We start from the raw sequence: 13,953 nt of genomic DNA, 5'->3' as shown, positions 1-13,953 counted from the left end.
TTATATCAGTGGGACAGTTTAGACATTAGTAATATTGTGGGGTTGTGGTCCGTTATGTTCATAGCTCTAAACCAAAATTCACTAGTATGGAGCCCTATTATTATTTGTCATGATTCCAGTAAATCAGGACATGGTGGTTATGTTCAGCTAATGGCAGATTTCCAAAGGAGAAGAATTAGTTTAAAAAGTGGAACTTTGGTATTTTGGGATGAAGCTGTTGGTCATCTCCATGAGTTATTCTGCAGAGTTGTGGAGACTGAGGCCATTATTTCATTAGGTTAGGTAGCTTGATTTCCTCTCGTAGGCTTTGTCATATGTTTAGTTAGCCTTGTGATTGGAATTGAACTAAGTATTTGTGCCTATAATAGGTGGAATTGCTAGATTTTGCATGCTCAAAACAGTATTTACTAGGGAAGTTCACACTTACAATAGAAGTGAAAGAAAAAAGTTACCAAATTCCCATTCAGTTTGACCTGGAGAAAATTTTGTCTCAAAACCAAACACTGCAAGCAATTTAGTTAGAGCATCAGTAAAGCTGTATGGGCAAACATCAGAGAATTTTCTAGATGATGTAGCTCTCTGTTGTATCTCTGCTCAGCTGTATCAACTGCCTGGTATTTCACAGACAGAAGGGAAAAAAAAAGGAAGAAGTCTCAGTGCTTTTTCAGCAACAAAAGAAAAAAAAAAAATGATTCCTGCAGCAAGCCAACCAAAGCCCTGATTTGATCATCTTCATTGTCTGTGCACAGCCACAGGGTTAGGAGCAGGCCGAGGAAATGCAGGACTTTTTGTTCCCTCCGTGTCTTAAGGAGTAAGGGATTGAGCTTCAAGGTTCACCTGGATATGAACTCCAAATCAGAGACAGTGCTGTTGGTTGTGCAGCTTCCCTACACTCATATGCACGTGTGAGCATACACATTCCAGAGAAGTTTTACAGAAAATTGTATTCTAAGGACATTTGTTCAAAACAGAGTTAATCTTCCATCAGCTCCTGAAAAGAAAACTCTTTACGTGCTTTACTCATTGACTCTAGCTTGCAGAAATGTGCAATATGTCATCTGCACTTGTGGTGTAATCCTCTGTTATGGTGACCTTTCAAAGGAGCGTGACAGGACAGTGCATGTAGTGTTGGCTTGTGTCACAAAATCACAGTACGCCTTGAGTTGAAAGGGACCTCAAAGCCCACCCAGTCCCCAACCCCCTGCCATGGGCAGGGCTGCCACCCACCAGCTCAGGTTGCCCAGGGCCCCATCCAGCCTGGCCTTGAATGCCTCCAGGGATGGGCATCCACATCTTCTCTAGATGGCTGTGCCAGGGCCTCACTGCCCTCGGAGTGAGGAAAGGAATACAGCAAAGGAATGGCAGAGGTACACTTCCATGGTTCAGGTTCCTTTCCACAGCACTGCATCTGTGTAGGAACATCTCTTCAAAGGGCTATTCAGCTGGTTATAGAATTCCATAAAGTAGCCAAGTTTACTGTTTGATCACCACTTTATAGGAAAGAAAAAAGAAAAGAAAAAAAGTGTCACCTGTTGAATTATTTCTTGTGGCACAATATCAGCAAGCTGAAAGGAATGCCCATTATACCAGGCCATCCCGCTGCTCTCTCAGATTCTCATTTCTCAGTATTCAAAGGTCAAACAAAAAGCAGCTTATAAATAAAAGCCAAGGAAGGTAAAGTGAGCTGTGTGGTAAAGAATGCATGTCGTCAATATTACATGAGATAAGCAGGCTGGTTGAAGAGCTTGTCCCACTCAGCCGTCATGGTAACAGTTGGAGCAGCAGTAAACCTTGCTGACAGCTCATGAACAAGCCAGCATGCAGCACCTGTCAGGTTTATTTCCATACTAAAGGGCAGGAAAGTGTGCTGCTAATCGGGGAGCAGGGAGGATGGAAACATCACTTTTATCTCTGTGAGCAAACCTATGTAAAGCTTTTGGAATATACTCCATTCTCCTGGAATATACATGGAGTCCATGGCACGCAGCTGTGTTTAGCATGTGAAAAAAAGAGACGGCCCATTAAAAATAAGTGTTCAATTTATGCTGTGAAAATGTGGCTTATAACTTTAGCATTTCATGAATGTCAAAATGATTTTATATATATGCAGCAGAACTTCCAGAGTCCATGGACAAAAGTACATGACAATCAGGATATGAAAAAATAATGCTTTCTTCATTAACTCCACTGTCAGAACCAGTTTCTCATACTAGCAGCTGAATAGAATTATGTAAATATGATAGGTTTGTGTAGTGGTAGAATAACTCAACATTCTAAGCCTGAAAATGCTTATCTGCAATACAAAAAAAAAGGGTGTTGCTGTGTGGTGTTATCGTAAAGTGTCAGTTTGTCACATATAATGCTCATATAATGAAAATCTTTTGTGTGGGGAAAAGAATTTCAACGGCAATAGAAGGTATATTTCATAGACCTGAATGCAATTTAAACTTCATCCTTTGCTATTTTCAACTTTTCTGTTTTCCCTTTCATTGCTTATGTGGGTTCTGCCAAAGGTGTCAGTTTGTTGCCTGCAGTGATAGTTCCATAAAGAAACAGCAACAGCAGAATACTGCTCTCAAATGATTCACCTAAATTTTTGCCATAGTAGCTTTGTCCTTCAAATGAGATGAGTTTGGGCCTACTAAGATTTATATGGGAAACATCCAACTTTTGCTCTAGTAAATGCAATTATTTTCTGACAGTGTTCTATGAAGGAAAAATAAAGAAAGAATACTTTGTCACCATGTGGATGCATTCTCTGAAGATGTTACGGTTTACATTTGTTTTCCAATGACGTGTAACCATCTTTCTTCCCAGTATCTCTTGGTAGTCCAGCATGTAAGAATGAGCTAGATGCAGTGTTGTATAGATGACAGTTCTATAGACAATCCCTTGTCCCTTCTGCCTATACAGAAGAACTGCTAGAATCAAAGAGATGCTTACCAAAGAGCACTAATGATTTATTGTTTTGCATGTTTTAGACTTCACTGTGAGAATAATGAGCTCATCATTGTAATTGTCCCTATACTGCTTCCTGTGGTTTCTTGTCACTGTGTACACTCTGTGTACTTAATTAGATACATATGATAATTCTGTTTCCCTCAGCAAGTTTGCATATGACACCGAGCTGAGTGGTGCAGTTGACACGCTAGAGGAAAGGGATGATATCCAGAGGGATCTGGACAGGCTTGAGAGGTGGGCCGTGCCAATCTCATGAAGTTCAACAAGGCCAAGTGCAAGGTCCTGTACCTGAGTCAGGGCAATCCCAATCCCAAGCACAGATACAGGTTGGGTGGAGAACGACTTGAGAGCAGCCCTAAGGAGAAGGATTTGAGAGTGTCGATTGATGAAAAATTCAACATGAGCCGACAATGTGTGCTTGCAGCCCAGAAAGCCAACTGTATCCTGGGTTGCATCAAGAGAAGTGTGACGAGCAGGAAGTGTGACCTCAGGGGAGGTGATTCTGCCCCTCTACTCTGTTCTTGTGAGACATCACCTGGAGCACTGCATCCAGTCCTGGGGCTCCCAGAACAAGAAAGACATTGAGTTGTTGGAGTGGGTTCAGAGGCCATGAAGATGATCAGAGGGCTGGAGCACCTTCCCTCTGAGGACAGGCTGAGAACTGGGGCTCTTCAGCCTGGAGAAGAGAAGGCCTTACAGTACCTGAAGAGAGCCTACAGGAAAGCTGGGAGGACATGTAGTGACAGAATGAGGGGAAATGATTCCAGACTGGAAGAGGGTAGATTTAGATTAAATATTAGGAAGAAATCCTTTACAGTGAGGGTGGTTAGACACTGGAACTGGTTGCCCAGCGAGGTTGTTGATGCCTCCTCCCTGGAAGCATTCGAGGCCAGGCTGGATGGGGCTTTGATTAACCTGGTCTAGTGGGAGGTGTCCCTTCATATAGCAGGAAGGCTGGAATGAGGTGATCTTAACAGTGCCTTCCAACCCAAACCATCCTATATTTCTGTGTAGAAAAGTGAGTAATTTTGCATTTTTCCTCCAGCTTTCCTTAGCTCTCGCATTCTGTATCCTTTGGCACCAAATAGTTGTGTCGTGTGTTCTTTCTACTCATAAAGTCTTCTATAGTTGTCCCCAGCAAGTGCCAAAAACATCTTAGCTATCCAGAACACTAGCAAAAGCTGCCATTATCAAAAGATGTGACCTTCTACATTATGACACTGCCAAGCACTCTTGAACCAGTTTATCCGAAGCAATGTGGTGTTAGGAAGGTCACTTCTCTCCATTGTATGATCACGCACTGTAATAATTAATACTGCACAAGTATTTGGGCATGGCTTCATGAGCACTTTTATGTCACCTTGTGACCCTACTATAGGCCACACATAATGGTGTCACTGAAAATACATAGGAAATATTGAAAGCAGAAAATTAGTATTGTGGTTTCCATTGTGTGTATCAGACTTGTATGTTTTGAAATGACTTGTCAGTGATCCAGGGCTGATCAAGGAAACATTTACTGGTGGTTTTTTTTTAATCTTTTTTTTTTTAAACCTTTACAGCAGTTCAGAGTCTGAGATGGAGGAGGAAGATGAAGACGAGGATGATGAACTGCTGCCTCAGCAACCCCCTTCAGACTTGGGAGGTGTGCCATGGAAAGAGGCTGTGCGCATCCATGCCCTATTGAAGGGGAAGAGTGAAGAAGAGATTGAGGCCGAGGAAAATCATGAGTATGATGACAGAGAAGAAGACGAGGAGGAGGAGGAGGACGATGAGGAATATGAAGAGGAGTCTAGCGAAGGTTAGACACATTGATTTGTCCCTTTTTTCTGCTAGACAACAGGGAAGACTAGGCTGCATACTTCTTGTTCTGCAGAATGAGCCTTGGAAAACTTTCTTTTCACTTTTTTATTACTTTGGTTTTTGAGGGAGTTTTTGTCAAGGGAAGCTTTGAGTTGGCCATTCTGGATACAGATAGAACTTCCCCACGGAGCACTTGCAGCGCTAGTATCAGCACAGTATGCTGTCCATGCACCATGCCAACAAATGCAACTCACATCTTTGTGACAATGTATTGTTTTATTGTTATTTATTATTTTTATTGGGAATTAGATTTGAATGGGCTCTTTGTTCCTTGATGGCAAGAACTGGAAGCACTGTGGAGGCAGTGTTTTCAGTGCTGCGGGGTGCTTCACTCAGTGGTAGTGCCCTAGCTGACAGCAGGACATCCCAGAAGAATCTGCTTTTAGTTTTCCTTTGTTTAAGGACAACCTTGAGAAGTTCAGGGAGTTCAGAAGATTCTTGTTTTTCCTCTGAGGGATTTCTGTGGAAAATCTTAGGGAAAGACTCCTTCCCCTGTGTGTTTGTCTCAGTCATCAAAATGCAGAGTTTGTGCTAAGAACAGACATTTTCAGTGTTTCACCACCATTCCAATTTTCTCGCTGATCTTGTCTTTGTCTTTATACTTGCATTTCCCTTCTGTGAAGACTAATAGACTCCAAAGTGCTTCTTCACAAAGGACTTTGGCTACCTATTGCAACACTGGTCCTGTTATTTTAGGTCTTAGTGACAGTTTTACTCATAGGGTCAGCAGGCTGTTTGCCTGTTTTTTAAACATAGGAGCTGCAAAAGTCAGGACTGCTTTTTTAATGTGGTGACATGCATGTTTAGTCTGCGAAATCTTGGTGTGCTCAGACAGATGGTTTTGTTTTTTTTTTTTTGAGCAGTTTTCCTGATATACACAGTAGGAATAAGGGGTCTCCGTGGATTTCCAGTCAGTCTTTCTTTCTGATGCTGTCCTTTCTCTCTCTTTCCTTCTTTCTCTCTCTCTCTCTCCATTGCTTGTGTGTGTACACACGTGTGTCTGATGTGATATGTGGATGTGTGGTTCCCTCTGCTGTAGAGGGAGAGTATTGCCCTTGGGAGAAAGAGCTGCAGCAAGGCCTCTGGCTTCAACGTCTCTCAAATGAAGAGGACACGGGTACATTTAAAGGTACCCATATGCTATTTCCACTTCCCCTAAGTATGGGGGGAATGTTTTAAAGAGCAGGTCCCACACGAGAAGATTCTGTGTTTTACATAATTACTTACCAGCTTTCTAAATATCGATTTGATAGCAGTTGTTACCTTCATCTCCTGATTAAAACGCTATGCCCCAGTCCTGACAGTGCTACTGATTTTAGGAAAAAAAATAATAAAGTTGCCCAGCACTTGAGGGTATCCAGAAAGCCTGGACAATTTGCAATTGTAATGTGCATGAACAATGAGCCCCACCTATTTAGGAGCTTCAGGTTTGGTTCATACACGCCCAGACATACTGCACACTTGTGCAATATGTCAGACATGCGGGACACATCCAAAGTACTGCGACTGTGTGAGCAAACTTGCATTTTTTGTTATTGTTCTTTGTGAATGTGTGTTTGTGGGGAGAGTCTACTGGGAAGCTAATCAAATGGTGCAGATCCCTCAGATATTTTGATCATAAAATGTGCATAAGATGAACCTGACATTCCTATCTAACTAGTGCTGTTTTCCATAATGCATTTTGTTGCAGTTTATTTCTGATGATTGTTTTTTGTTTTTTTGAAGCACTTGGTCCTAATAGCTTATTAATCCCTTAGTCCCTCAATGTGGTTCATTAGAGCCAGAATTCATAAGAGAAGAACCCAAGTGCCTTACTGCAGGTAAGAGGGCATACCCCATCATCTAACTGCCTATTTTGCAGCCTATGGTTGTAACAACTGTAGCTTAGCTTCTGACCTTTTTTTTTTTTTCTTAAAAAAGAAAAAAAAAAAGTTATGTTTTTTTCCAAATTAACTTTTCTGGTGTTAAGAATGAGAAGTATTAGTAAGGTGGCTGAAGAGCATAAATGAAGCTGTTGTAGCTGCTGCTGTTCTCTAGACCTGGATTCCAAAGAGTTGATTAGTGAGTGGATTCTCATTCTATTTAAACATCCAGACTCACTTCTTAGAAAGTGCCCGGAGGGGAAAGCTACCTTTCCATATGTAAGTGGAATTAGCACCCAGCTTCCTGTAGAACTTAGCAGGCAGTCTTGAGAGAGGGCTACGCTAAGTGTCTCTTGAAATTCTCAAGCATTTAGATCTCAAGGAAATATCAGGTTTGCCTGTCAGCCAAGTAGCACTCCTACACAGTTGGCTGTGCTGTTTAAACTGCTATTTATTTATGGAAAAGGTGAAAAGGACCTGTGTTCTAAGTGGGACAGGCCTCTGTTTGGAGACTTGTGGGGTAACTGAAGGTATGTTACGCTAGTCTAAATCCCAGAGAAATCCATTTTAAAACATAGAGATCACGTGGGACCTGCTCTTTCCTAGCCTTGCTGAGTGACTATATACTTCTCAGCTATTGCTGGCAAACCTAAACCATTTAACACAAAATTTTGTTTGGCGATGCAAATGCTAACTCTACTCACCTTGGGGCCTGCATGTGAGTGCTTTGGTCTGCAGTGAGAAAAGCCCAGACCTCTGTTCCTGCAAGATGTCCTGTAGTTTGTGCTGATTGATAAGAAAGCTCCCTGATGAGGTAACAGAGACCTAAAACTGCTGAATCCTTGGCTAAATCGTGAATTCTGCTCTGCATTTGAGTTTGTGCATCCGACCCCTTTTCCTCTTTTATAACCAACAAGTAATTCTGTCCTTCCTGCAGTTCCTTCTGCCTGTTTTCTTCTGCAGTTTTGATGCCAAACGTCACACACAGTCATTTCTGAAACGGAAGTCTCAAACACTTTGTCATTTCTGGGGAAAACATGGCCGGGAAAGAGGACCTTTGTTAAAACAAGACAGCAGGAAATGATGAGTGCAACTTCTAAATGCTGCTGATGTTTCTTGTTTCCTTCAAACACTAGTCCACAACATAAAAACCTAATTGTTGTTGAGGCTTTTAACTGCTGAAACAGTGTTGGCCCTGCATAGGGGTAATCAGCTGTTTTAAAAATTGACTTACTGCTTATGAAGTAAGTGGCATTTTACTTTTCAGAATGGATCATTTGCTTCTGAAGAGCACTACAGAAGACTCAGAACACCTTGTTCCCTATAGAATAAGCTGGGTTTTTTTAATGGGTAAATAAAACCTGAGCTGTAGTCCCATAACTGACAGCAGCAGAGGTAGGGTCTGTCAATATGATGTGTAGCAGGTTAGATGTTTCCAACACGGGTGTTTTGCAGCAGTTAAGCAGTTTGCTTATCAGCTGCTTCAGTAGTGTGCCTATTGTTCTCTCTCAGACTATCCATATCTGAGGGGTGGATAGGCAGATAATTGGGGAGTAATGCAATCTACTTTAAACAAATTCATTTCTGTAACAGGAAGTCCCTTCTGAGGTAGTGGAGACACTGTTAAGTCATAATGAAAATACTGGTGTTCTTCGGAAAAAGGATTGTACCTTTAGAACAAGCCTTGTAGTGCAAAGTAGCAGGATTGCACAATGTACTATTTTAAGCATGCACGCACATCCACATGTGTGAGAAACTCTGAGATCCGTCATGTAATTTAATTCACAAGGAGATACCATTCAGCATAAATAGGAGTATTTAACCTAATAGTAGGGCATGAAAGACCTTTTGTTTTGGTGCCTCAAGCTACAACGCAGACTGTCCCTTAAAAGCGAGATGTCTTTGGCAATAATCATGAAGAATAGGCTGAAGGAGCTGGAAATTTCTGCTACATTGGTATTTACATACCACATATCTGTTGGACAACCAGGGAATGTCTTTCATTTCAGTAAAACTGCCTGCGATAGACATAATCTGCAATGACATTTTTGATAGCATCTCTTTGCCTCTGGAATGGCATTATTGAGCTTTGGTGGGGAGTCTGAAGAGCTCTGTGTTAGTGTTTGTGTGCACACACAATGCTGAACTTTTTCTGTCTTGAAAACTGTCTTAGCCAGTAATACCTTCTTTTCTTTTTTCTTATTTCCTTTCCTATGATGTGTTACCTTTCCTTTCCACTGTTGTCCCATCTCCTCATCCCTGTCTTTCATTCCACCCTGCCCGCATCCCGGTATGCCATCCCCTCCTCCATCTGCTAGCTGGAAACCTTAGGCTGCAGCAGATTGTAAATCCGGTTGATCCTCTGGAGATTCTGGCAGATGTGCACTGGACACACATCCGTGAAAAAGAGGAGGAGGAAAAAATGGTCCCAGCCTCAAAGTCCTCCACCTCCAGAGGTAATTTTCCCCTGCCCTGCACCATCTCAGCTGCAGCTGTTTAACTCTGTTGCTTCTGTGCCCTTCAAGAACAGTGGACAGCAGGGACAGCTGTTATCCAAAGGAACTGCTTTCTGAAATTACACTTGGTTAAACATTTTGCTTTTCAAGTCAGTGTGTACTTAAAATGAGTGCTTTCTCAGCCCTGTGTTGTTGTGACTTCTGACCTGTTCGTGTGCCTGCTCTGACTCCGTAGCATTCTTCCTCACTGTACAGAATACTGGCAATCAGGTTCTGATAACTGACTTCAGGGGTAGCAATGCTTTCTGTGGCAGCAAGGACTCTCTGCCTCTTCAGAGAAAATTAAAGGATTATATTGTGTACCTGCTACAGCAAAGATCACACAGAGTTGGCTTCTGTATTGAGCCTCCACAGCTGTTAATCAAACTGCTTTACTGCATCTACTATCATTGGCGAGTGGTGGAGTTCCAAAGGTTTGCATATCTCACCACGAGTTATGTTGACTCCCTCTGCTGAAGACTGGACAGTATATCTGTTTTTTAAAATGAGGTGTGAGCTTTTTGAATTGCCAGTTGCTTAAAGGAAATCTTTGGAAGGGGAATATGCTAACAGTCTAGCAGTTTTAGAAACACCTTCTGTGAGTCCCTGCAGCCCTTATTCTAGCCTGCATTACAGTGTATCTTAAGGTAAGTATGTTGTAGGTGCAGAAGGCTGAGCTTAGTTAAACCTAACGATGCTGTTACTGAGTGGCTGTCTTCTATCAAAGTCTTGTAACTACTGTGGCAGAATTGCAGGGGAAGTAAGTATGTTGTGAGAAGGGATGTCTTTCACAGGAAATGTGAGATTAAAAGCTCATGACTAATCTGTATTACAGATCCCTAGGGATTTACCTCATCTTGCCTGATCACATTCCATTCCAGATAATGATCTTTTCCTCGTATTTCTAGATGGCTTTTCTTTTGTTGGTTTTTTTTTTTAAATCATGATCCAACTTGATAAACAGTCCCAGTTCAGTTCAGCTATGCTTACAGTTGCAGTTTGCAGGATGCATTGGGATTTTCTGGTGTGAAAACAGCTCTCTGCAAGTAAGAAGTGCGCAGTGTTCCGCTCTCTGTAATATTCAGTATTCTTAGAGCTCTAAGAACAAGTAAAAAAAAAAAGTCAGCATATTTTCATAAGCTTACCATGACTGAGGTTGCTTTTGCTTTTGCCTGAGGGTCTGTGACACTGTAGTTTTTGAATTCTTTCTGTTAGTTGACATTTTATAATTCCACTTTTCTATACTGTACACCTGTCAGCAAAATAGAGGGAAACCTGCATTGATCCTTCCAAGTTGATTGTGGACTTTCCAGCTTCTCTTGGGAAGCAGAACAGTATTTCCTTTTCCTCCTTTCAGATTAGGCCAGACAAGGAAAACCTCAATCAGTAGATGAGCTCCTTCAGTTTCACTCTGATACAGTACAGGCAGTTTGTTTTTTGCAAGGGCTGTCACAAAGCACTTATGGCAAGTGCTGTCACAAAGGCTCTAAGCTTTCCATCTGAGTTCAGTAGACAAACTTGTCCCTGGCTGAGCTGAGCTATGAGGTGCTTGCAGAGCTTACCAGGGCAGCGGTGGCGGTGGGGTTTGTTCTGAAGGCTGGGGCAGCATGGTGACACATGGAAGCCCCTACCACTGTGCTGTAGTGCCCCTTCTCATCTGCTGGCCTTCAGGCCCAGGCAGCTCAGTTCCCTCAGCTGTGGGTTTCCTTCCTGTACAAAGTTTCAGGTGAAGCACAGCAACAGCAACCTGCGGGTTGGTTTTTCTCACTGTGTATTTCCTCTAACATGGCAGATCCTGAAGGTTTGGCCCTTGACATTTGTCTGGTATCTCAATTTTAACATCTCATAGGTTTTGTTCCTGTATTTCTCAGCGAAGACTTCTCCCTTTATCACTCTTCTGATTTAGACGCTTACTGATGGTCTAATTTTGACTTCTTATAATTTGTTGTTTTTTAAATTCAGCGTCCGACCTTCCCTCCGTACGCCATGAGGCGGTACAGGCGTGGCTGGAGACGGTCCCTGGAGGTAGTTTGGTGATGTTAAATGTATTCCAATGCACAATAACCCTGCCCGTCTCTTCTCCATGCCTTCAGCAGCTGAGCTGGTACTTTAACCCTGGACTTACAGCCCTATCGCTACTGCATGACGGGAAGTGGAGGGAGGGAGGGGAGTGTGCATGCACACCTTGCTCAGGCAGCCCGTTCTTGCATGAACTCAATGTTTGTTGTAACCCTTCTGTAGGGAGGCCAAACAGAGAGGTTATCTTTGGTTTAACAAAGGAGGAATCTAGTTGAGTGTTTTGTTCTCTCTGTAAACTGAAAAGTAGACCAGGTGTTATTCTTCCGGCTCCTTGACTAAAAGAACATGGGGCTTTCTTGCAGTCAAAAGATAAAGAGATGGGGTGCTGAAAGCAGTAGCAGTTATCTATAGCAACTGCAAACTAGCTGTCTGATTAAGAAGACAAGAAAGAAGCTGAAGGTTGATGGTGGGATCTTTAAGAATAATGATGGCTGTTGGCTTTGGCTTGGGGATCCATGTATCTAGGAAAGCCTCAGTAAAGCTGAAGGATGGTAGGTAGAGCTCGCTTGCTTTTGTTTTGCAGTCATCTAAGCTCTATTAAAAAACTGATGATTCTGGGACTAGAGTTGAGCGAGTACATTTCTGTAAGCAGTGCAAGTACCTAAATGAGTGGAACAGAAGTAGTAATGGGTACGTAGTAATCTACAGCTAAGTTGCTTTGGCACATCAGAGTAGCTAGCTCATCTATACAACTTCGCTTCTGTTGCTGCTTTGGCAAGAGAGCAGTGGTGTACGAGATAGCTGCACATGTGCAGCCTGCTCCTGGCTGCTAGCTGGTACAAGCAAAGTGCTGATCCCAGTTTCTGGCTGCCATAGTGTGTAGCTTCTGAGTTATTGTGTGACAGCTTTTGGCCTCTTGCTTCTTATCCTAACTGCATATACGTATATGCACAGTATATGTATAATATAACCGACCACCTGCAAGCTCTCCGTGTCCCTCAAAATGGGATCCCCCTTGCTCCAAGTCATTCCTTGTCTGTGTGTCCATAATCTTCGCTTGAGGTTTGTATACCAACCTATTTAAGAGCTGATTTTCTTTTCTCCCTCCAACACTCCCTGTGTGTATTGTGTCCCCTCATGGTTTCTGGATCTGAAGATACACATGTACATAGTGGAATCAGATATTCCTAACGTCAGGTTACATTTCTACGGGTTTTGATTAAGATTACTCACGTTTGCTGTTATCATAAAACCATCCCATGACATTATTATTCCCCAAATAGCATAGGCTAGTGCATACTTCATCAACAATCAGACACAATTTGTTTCGTTCAGTACATTTATATATGCTTCTCTGGGAAGTCCAGCCTTTGCTGCGTGACTTAGCCTCCTACACTCTAACTCTTTAAGATTCTATATTTTATAAGCCTGTGATGTAAGGGAATAGGCCAGTGCTTTATCACATGTAAGCACAATTGCCTTTTCACAGTAGTTGACAGAAAATAAATTAACGCATATGTTTGTCTGTCATAATACTACAGAGGGGAAAAGCATAGAAAAGGTACCTTGTGGAAAAGGCAGAATGAGGAAGACAAAGCCTCCACTGAAGGCTACATTTTGAGACCAGTGAAAAACTGAGAAAGAGGAGAGTCTGTAAGACCTCAGTTTTAGGGAGGGTTGGTTTATTTTCAGGATTGTCTTAATTAGTAGTGCTAACATATCTGTGGTCCCAAATGCCCCATCTTCAGTGGCAAATAAAAAGATCAGTGTCCATTATCTGACTTTGAAGAAAGATGACACAGTGTGATCCACACCCATAGGGCGAAAATAGGGAAAATTCCTTGTCATCCAGGCTTGAAGGAATGCATCCAGACTCCTGCTGGAAACAGCCTTCAGCTCCACTGTGGGAAACTGCCAGGAGCCCTCCTAGAGAGGACAGTGTGACACTGTGTGCGTGCAGGTCCAGAGGCTTGCAATGAGGAGTTTACTGTAAAAGAGTGACCAAGAATCATCACTGTAAGACTGGGTGCTACGTGTATAGTTAGCAAACATTGTGCATGATGACACATGCTGACTGTGTATGCATTTGCAATAGGTGGATATATAGCAGGGCTAAATGACCTGCTGCACAAATCTAAAAATGTAGTTCATTGACTCTACCTTGAAAAATCTGGAAGTGCTTCTTTGTATTTAAATTATGTTTGAAATTATGGCATTCTATGAAAATGCTTAATGAAAAAAAAACCCAGTAAAACATTCATAGTGTTAGAGATGGGTCAGGGTGTTGTGGGTTGTGGGGTTTTTTTGTAGTTGTTGTCGGGTCTTTTATGGTGGGGTTGGTTTTTTTTGGATATTTTGTTTGTTTTTAAGTTATTCTAATATCAGTTATTAATGAAATGTAGACCTCACAGCTTGGTCTTCTCTCTTTCTGTGACTAAATACTGCTACAATTGGCAATGTCAAATGCCAAAGAGAGCCACAGCTGCCCAGAGTTTAACAGTTTCCACATGTAATCTAGTCCTAGTGCTAGGCTACTCATCTCTGACTTACGTTCTCAAAAGCCTGTTTCAATTTCTAGATGAATAGTTGTGGTACACTGTGAGATTTCACTTTTCACCTAATACACGTGTGCTATGAAGTGACAGTGATTTACTGGAAAAATAGTGAACTTAATTCTGGTTTGGTTGCCCCTCAGTCCCCTTCTTGTTGAATTTTTTCAGACAGCCTTCTTCTCACAAAGGTCCTGGCAGCTT

General features: G+C 42.2%; 1 protein-coding gene across 1 annotated transcript in view; it reads left to right on the top strand.

Annotated features, from left to right (window-relative positions):
* MICAL3 (microtubule associated monooxygenase, calponin and LIM domain containing 3) overlaps positions 1–13,953 on the top strand; it is a 146,586-nt gene that overhangs the window by 98,541 nt on the left and 34,092 nt on the right. The window contains exons 27-30 of the mRNA XM_090145484.1: positions 4,524–4,762; positions 5,864–5,953; positions 9,005–9,142; positions 11,144–11,206. Coding sequence (XP_090001610.1) covers positions 4,524–4,762; positions 5,864–5,953; positions 9,005–9,142; positions 11,144–11,206 — 530 coding nt within the window. The remainder of the gene's footprint in view (positions 1–4,523; positions 4,763–5,863; positions 5,954–9,004; positions 9,143–11,143; positions 11,207–13,953) is intronic.

The sequence above is a fragment of the Phasianus colchicus genome, chromosome 1 (genome assembly GCF_987193195.1).
Source record: "Phasianus colchicus chromosome 1, bPhaCol1.hap1.1, whole genome shotgun sequence".
Lineage (NCBI taxonomy): Eukaryota > Metazoa > Chordata > Aves > Galliformes > Phasianidae > Phasianus > Phasianus colchicus.
This window is presented reverse-complemented; position numbering and strand designations above follow the sequence as displayed.